Source organism: Labrus mixtus, chromosome 22 (assembly GCF_963584025.1).
Source record: "Labrus mixtus chromosome 22, fLabMix1.1, whole genome shotgun sequence".
In the NCBI taxonomy this organism is placed as follows: domain Eukaryota; kingdom Metazoa; phylum Chordata; class Actinopteri; order Labriformes; family Labridae; genus Labrus; species Labrus mixtus.
In genome coordinates, this window is record NC_083633.1 from 20073776 (window position 1) to 20081275 (window position 7500).

At 40.0% G+C, this 7500-nt stretch overlaps 2 protein-coding genes across 7 annotated transcripts in view; one reads left to right on the forward strand and one right to left on the reverse strand.

Annotated features, from left to right (window-relative positions):
- LOC132956454 (proline and serine-rich protein 2) overlaps window positions 1–890 on the reverse strand; it is a 9609-nt gene extending 8719 nt beyond the window's left edge. For all 3 annotated transcript variants that reach the window (XM_061029917.1, XM_061029915.1, XM_061029916.1), the window contains exon 1: window positions 721–890. The gene's annotated coding sequence lies outside the window, so the exon portion shown is untranslated. The remainder of the gene's footprint in view (window positions 1–720) is intronic.
- A 4792-nt stretch (window positions 891–5682) lies between these two features.
- Window positions 5683–7500, forward strand: part of rab3ip (RAB3A interacting protein (rabin3)) — a 26326-nt gene continuing 24508 nt past the window's right edge. For 2 of the 4 annotated variants that reach the window (XR_009666076.1, XM_061030317.1), the window contains exons 1-5: window positions 5684–6039; window positions 6238–6354; window positions 6621–6787; window positions 6956–7127; window positions 7489–7500. The exon at window positions 7489–7500 is cut by the window's right edge and continues 84 nt beyond it. Coding sequence is in view for 3 of the 4 variants with exons in the window: in XM_061030317.1 (XP_060886300.1) it covers window positions 6265–6354; window positions 6621–6787; window positions 6956–7127; window positions 7489–7500 (441 nt within the window). In the remaining variant the exon portion in view is untranslated. Of the gene's footprint in view, window positions 6040–6237; window positions 6355–6620; window positions 6788–6955; window positions 7128–7488 lie in introns of all 4 variants that reach the window. The other 2 variants (XM_061030318.1, XM_061030320.1) reach the window with 2 other exon arrangements.

A 7500-nucleotide genomic window follows, 5' to 3' on the forward strand; every position in this document is an offset into this window, starting at 1 on the left:
AGAAGCAGAAGAGACTTTGGGTCATAAATGAATCCCTAACTGTTTTGTGTTCAGCGACAAAAGAAAACAGAAAAGATTTCTGATGTCGATCCAGTAAGAATCTCATCTTTATGTTCCTTTATGTCATGAAAAACACTTCTTTTTTCAAATGCTTGTGGTTCTTTTGACCCAGTTTTAATGTTATTGATCTTCAGTGACGTCATTAAAAAACAGTATTTTCAGCATCAGAATCAGAAATACTTTATTAATCTCAGGGAGACATTCGGTTTTTACACTTGCTCTTAAACACAATAAAACACCAGGAAATATAGAAATACGTTTTAAGATGTAAAAATAAAATAGAATAGAGATGATTAAATAAACAATAAGTACCGAGATAAACAATATTCACAGATATAAAGACACACAAAGTGCTGTGTTAAATAGTGTAGATATTGCACTCAGCAAACTCTTAAGTTGTTTAATTAGTATCCATTTGTAAAACTATTTAAAGTTAGTTCTGCAAAGCTAAGACTTGTTTTTATGTTGACATCAATTTCTTTTAGACTTTTTTTTTTTACAGACTTTTGTCCTGAATTTGCAATTAGAGTTGTTCCCCCATGTAGAGGTCTGTGTTAGTTATGTATTCGTTTAAACTTAGAGCATCTTAACCTCCTCATGAGCATCTAAATCATCTTTACACCTGGAGAGAAATAAACGTGAAAATATAAAAGAGCTTACCCAGCAGCTGCGCACATCAATCACGGTGAACAAAAAATCATCTCAGGGTTTTCTTTTCCTGCAAGGACGTAGAAATAAATAAATGTATAACTGACTTTAAAAACTGTAAATGTAAAAAATCCGTTTCTCGTGCGCTCCTGGACAGCTCCGCGTGCGTAATGACACCACGGCGGCGCATCACGCGCCAGTTAAAGCCACGAAGAAGCTCCGCCCACATCATACAGGAGAGTGTGTGTGGAGGTGTGTGTGTGTTGTCGTCAAGGTGTGTAGAGATATGACTGAAGTGACGTAGAGCAAAGTTATCCCACTCACACACCCACCTCAGTTTCACTAGGATGAGTTCAGGAACAATGGGACACAATTAATGTTTGACCTGTTTTGCCATCTGACTGGAAAAACATCTTCTCTGAACATGTCTTTGTGTTATTCATTTTAGATGCGCAACTTAAACATCCGAAACTTCAAATCACAGAGTTACTATTCCCGAAAAGTATTTGTGTTTGTTTTTTTTTTATTATCTTTTTTTTTTGCTGTAGCACTTTGAGAGTGCGTTACAAATTAAATGTATTATTATTATTATTATTATTATTATTATTATTACTATTATTATTATTTTTACTGCAAATAAAAATAATTAAACATCAAGGAATTTACTTTAAAACGTCATGAATTTTTTTTTAATTTTTTTTATTGAAGATTTGTTTGTCGCTGGCGCCCCCTGCTGGTTGCAGCCTGGTACATCACTCCTTCATACCTTCAAGTGAAAACTAGAGGATGTTGATTCTGGATCCTGTCAGGGATTATACTCCAAGTCACTCTGAGGTCAAAAAGCTCCAGCAACACCTATAGTTTTAAGATCCACTTTATTAACAAATTAGACCGACGCGTTTCAGCGTGTGGCCTCGGGGATGACCCTGATGAAGGCCTGGTACAGGTAATGCTGGAGCGCTTTGACCTCTTCAAGCCTCTCACTCTCCATGCACCTTGGTAGTCGGGGAAGTTGTGCCAGAAAATCCCACCCTGCTTCATCCATACCATGTCATTACTGCACAAGCATTTCTTACCCAACAGACCGGTACACATTGAATTTAGCCATCAAGATTACAGCAAGAAAGAAATATCAACCATTAAAATCAAAATAAACCTCTTTAATTAATCAAAATAAGTTTGGGATTTAGATGAATAAAAACATTTCTAAGAGGAATAAATCGTACTGAATTATAATTAAAATATAGTACATAAAATACACACTTACACACATTTATCTGATTTTATTTTCTCTATTTTTTAGAGAAAATAAATATTGCAGATGTCGAAATGTATTTTTTTCCAATGTCATACTTAGACATACTACATGCTTATACATTTCATGAATGTCTTTCTCTTGAAACTTTGTATTTGCAGAGTGATCTATGTACACTAACTTAATCATAAGGATTTGAATATAGCTTCCACTTCTTTTAAATCACTTTTAAAAACACATTTTTATCATAAGGCCTTCTTATAATCCTCGTTTCATCCAGGATGTTTTTATTTGTTTTACTGTTAGATACTGTTTACAAGGTGACGATAATTCAGTAGTTTCCCAGTTGTCCCTGAACGCACCTCTCCCGTCAGTTGGAGTAACCCTCTCCGGTCTGCGTCAACAACCGCTTCGGTGTGACCGTTTGTTTGTGTGTTTGACGGGTCGACTCAGTACGTTACCGGGAGGAATAACCGACACAGCGGTCCGGTGAGTCCACAGCTTCAGTTTAATTTATAAAAATGTGAATGTTTAATTATTGTTGAGCAAGTTATGTGAATTTACTAGCTTGCTAACCTAGCTTCACGCAAACGCAGCATTAAGTGTACGCTTCCATTATCGGACACTGAACCGTCTGTCGCACTGTTTGTCCCTTTCCTCCAAAACTGATCAACCACACACGCTGACTGTTAATGCTTAAACACTCTTAGAGCTTTAATATTAAAATACATCCACCATACATCCCCTTAAATCTTGTATTTTATGGTGAAATTGTCAGATCACGGCGGAGGTTTGTACGTTGGCCGATAATGGAAGCAGGGTTTCCCCGTCATCATTAATCCTCCTGCGGGAGAAAAACGCACAGATGTTGTTTTTATGCAGGAGAGCATCTGTGCAATTGTTAAAAAAAATGCAATTTACTTAATTATTGATTATTATTTTATTTAAAATGCTATTTTATTGCATATTATGTTAAAGTGTAAATGCTAACAGAGCTGCTAACACATCATCGCCTCTGAATGAAGCTGATGCTAACAGCTAATCCAAAATGTTTCGATAAAGCAGAGAGGAACATAAGCTGACAGAGCAGTCATGCATCTTTCATGTGTGTAGTGTCAGATAGCACCGTTAGCTTTTAAAAACACTAGCCTAGCATGTGATGATCATTACACATAACATGCTACCTGCAGGCTAACTCAGTGCTAGCTGCTGCCTGGCCTGATACAGGTGTGTTCATGGCCTGTCTGTTATTTTTTGTGAGCATAGAGAAAATCATCTCATGGTTTAAACTTCAGCCTGTTAGCATGCAGATAGCATCACATTGAGCTGCAGCAGACACATCATGTGAGTGAACAGAGAGGCTGTTGTCAGTAAACTCAGTTAGCATTTGTTGCATTCTCTGCAGATTTGGTGCAAAGGTCCAAAGTTTCACCAAATAAACAACTGTTCATGCTCTCAAACCTCTGGACTCAGTTTCTCACTCCTCTCTTATAAGGATACCTGGAGATCCCTTTAACACAAATCATTATATTGTGCAGGAATCTACAGTCTGTGATAGTTCAAGTTATCTTTATGAGTCAAATGGACAACATAACAGGCAAAGCAGTCACAGCTGGCAATGAAATGTTTGTGTTCCAAGCTCTCCTTAACAATGCAAAAAATAAATAAATATATATATAAATATAAAAAAAAAAATAAAAAAAATAATAATAAATTAATTAATAAATAAATAATAAATAAATAAAATAAATAATAAATAAAATAAATAAATAGGTATGCACTATTGAGCCGATACTGATTACTGATAATTACCTGCTCCTGATGCCAGATAAGATTATGGATATATGTTTACATTTTAAAAATAAGTTAATAAAATGTAGTTTCTGCACATCTGGGGGTCAGAAAGGTTCATTATGTAGTAGTCTCTCTCTATACTAACTGACATCACTATTGTCAATTCTAAAATACAAAAAACAGATATTGGTTTTCAGTTGTTATTTTACTTTAATCATGTAAAAAAAGTTAATGTTCCTCTGCAGATAACTTCAACATGAAGTATAAGCATGTAGTTAACAAGCTCCTGTGTCTAACAACATGGTTTTATACTTTCACCTTTTTCATGAGGTTTTACGTTGGGTCGATTCCAGGGAAGAGGGGAAAGTGAGCTGCTAGTGATGCTAGGGCTGGGAAATATATCGAGTTTTTAAGATATATCGATATATTTTCAAACAAGATATAGGGTAAGACAATATCGTTAATATGGATATAGTTTATGTTGCATAAAAATAACGTTACAGAGGTGCCAGGTCACCTTTTTCTCATCTCACTGATGATGACTGACTGTCTGTCCCTCTTAACCCTGCTCCTCCTCTCTCTCTCTTTTATTGTATTTAAGGAACATTTTTATTTTATTATATTACTTTTTAAATTCACAAACAGTTAGTTTATTTTCCATGTGTTTTCACTGTTAATAAAATACATATCGATATATATCGAGTATCTCCATTCAGCTAATCAATATCAAGATATGAGTTTTGGTCCATATCGCCCAGCCCTAAGTGATGCTCATATTTTTGATTTCTTTCCAACGTTTTGCTTTAGCCTTTTGGGTTGTCTCTGTTGTCAAACTTTCTGCAGTTTTCAAAAATCCTGTCGAGTCGGTGCTGATGCTGCCTCGTATTACTCTAACACGTCTCAGATAAGTGGAGGCAGCTGATCATCCCTGTGAGCTGCATAACTTTTGATTAACGATGAGTATTATTTCCTGAAGAGTCTGCAGAGTGTCTCAGTCCAGCTCTCAGTGTTTCCAGATCGCGTTAGGTTCCAGTTGAAACTCTGTTAACAGACGGGACGGCTGAAATAACTGTATCCATTACCCAGCATCCCTCGGGGTGTCGGGTTACTACGGGGACCTCCAGAACTGGTCTCCATGGAGACAGGGAAGAGGGGGGGAGAGAGAGGAGGGATTGGCTGGTTGGTTTAGAGGTGGGTGGTGTTTCACCTGGGTTTGATTGACAGCTGTGTTTCACTGTGTGTGTGTGTGTGTGTGTGTGTGTGTGTGTGTGTGTGTGTGTGTGTGTGTGTGTGTGTCCTAAACCACGTCCTAGGCCACGTCGCCCCTTTCAAGATGTAAATAACGATGAATCTCTGATCAAAATAATAAACAAAATGAAATGTTTATTGTGATAAACATGCAACAAGTTATGAAACCTTACTGAGGAGGGACAACATCTATAATCACTCTTAATTGGTCTTTTGAAACTTTGACATAATAATACTGATTTATAAACACACACACACACACACACACACACACACACACACACACACTTATTTCTTAAACTGTGTCTTGAAATAACCTTTGCAGTAGTGACGTAAAGTTTTCTGTGAGTCACACTCCCTCTGTTTGTCGAGGTGCTGAATTCAGCTTTTGTATACGCTCACTCCGAGGGGAACACACCCACTTAACACACACACACACACACACACACACACCAGGCTGAGCAGGTGGGACCGGTGTGCCGTTAAAACACCTGACGGAGGCACAAAACAGAAGAGGAGGTTAACACCACCGAGGAAGAAAAAGTCCCAAACCCAGAACGTAATGATCGTGAGGACAAGAAAGGAAATACAAAAAGTCTGTGGTATGAGGATGAACTCGATGCTTTGTTCTAGTTTTGGACCGAAAGAAGAGGAGTGGGCCGACACTCCTGTGGTGGACTTCCTCTTTGTGTCCGTTGGAGTTTAACCCAGAAAGTAAAGTCCACGCTGCCTTATTCAAATACAGTTTATTGTTTTATAAACAGGATATTAGATAAAGAAGGAAGAGGGGAAATAAAGCCAGAAATCTACTACAATCACTTCTATCTGAACCACTTCTCTGTCCCGCTTCCATCACTGCCACACCTGTTGGTCTGACCTGATACCTGCTCTCATATCCCGTCTGTGTGTCTGTCTGATCAAGGTCTGGTCTTACCTGGTTCACCTGTAGACCTCCTGCTTCCTCAACGACCTCTCTGACAGTCTGTGAAGCTCAAACCAATCCTGCCTGCATCTCCATCCACTCCTGCATCATGGTAAATCTTTAATTCAGTTAGTACTATAAATAAATGGTAGCATGCTAAGCTAACAGCTGTGTGTGTGTGTGTGTGTGTGTGTGTGTGTGTGTGTGTGTGTGTGTGTGTGTGTGTGTGTGTGTGTGTGTGTGTGTGTGTGTGTGTGTGTGTGTGTGTGTGTGTGTGTGTGTGTGTGTGTGTGTGTGTGTGTGTGCGCAGAGTGTATGATGTCTGAGAGCAGCTGCTATGGCCTGCAGCAGCGGTCAGAACAATGCAGAGACTCTGGAGGGGTTTCATGAGGTGAACTTGGCGTCGCCCACCACGCCTGACCTGCAGGTAGGTACACACATGTCGTCAGTGCAGCAGGGGGCGGGGCCTCTGCATCAGATCAGCGTGTCATCAGTTCATTCTCTGTCTGTGTGTGTGTGTGTGTGTGTGTGTGTGTGTGTGTGTGTGTGTGTGTGTGTGTGTGTGTGTGTGTGTGTGTGTGTGTGTGTGTGTGTGTGTGTGTGTGTGTGTGTGTGTGTGTGTGTGTGTGTGTGTGTGTGTGTGTGTGTGTGTCTGTGTGTCTGTGTGTCTGTGTGTGTGTCCGTGTCCTGCAGAACCAGGCGGAGCAGCGACCCCCCGTCCGTCACAGCACCCCTCCCACCTCTCTGTACCGCACACACTCTCTGGGAGCGCCCCCTACTGGCCTCCCCACATCACTGCGTGCCGACCAGCTCCCCACGCAGCCGGTTTACTCCACGCCACGGCACAGCCACAATGGAAGGTAGAGAGAGTAATGGAAATGTAGAAAATGCTCTTTTGAAATCCGATGAGTTTTTTTAAATTAAAAGTCAAATTAATTGTTAACTCCTCGACCTCACAAACTTATTTGACCAAATTCATCTATACTCCTTAACCCCAACACTGTGGTTTCTATGGTTACCCCGCACAGTGTGCCAGGCCAGGAGGCGGAGTCACTGGACGGGACCTTCCTGTCCGGAGAGGACGGCGAGGAGTGCAGCGCGCTGAGCGACAGCCTGTCGCGGCTCCGCAGCCCGTCGGTGATGGAGGTCCGAGAGAAAGGATACGAGAGGCTGAAGGAGGAGCTCGCCAAGGCCCAGAGGGTAGGACACACACACACACACACACACACACACACACACACACACACACACACACACACACACACACACACACACACACAGTTTGATTTTGACTGAGTGTGCAGTCTGTCAGTGAGTGTGTGTTTTCACTACATCTCATCACACTGTTCATGATTTCATGTTTTTTAATTTTTTTTAAACATATTTTCATTCATTTTGTTTTATTTCTGAAACATGTTTCACTGAATTTAATTTCTACATGTTTGAGTTTTTTTTTTTTTGCCATGCTATGATTTACCTCCATGTGTTTGTTTTTCTGTTGTGTTGTTTTCTGTTTGTGTGTGTCTGTGTGTGTGTGTGTGTGTGTGTGTGTGTGTGAAAGGACCTGCTGTTG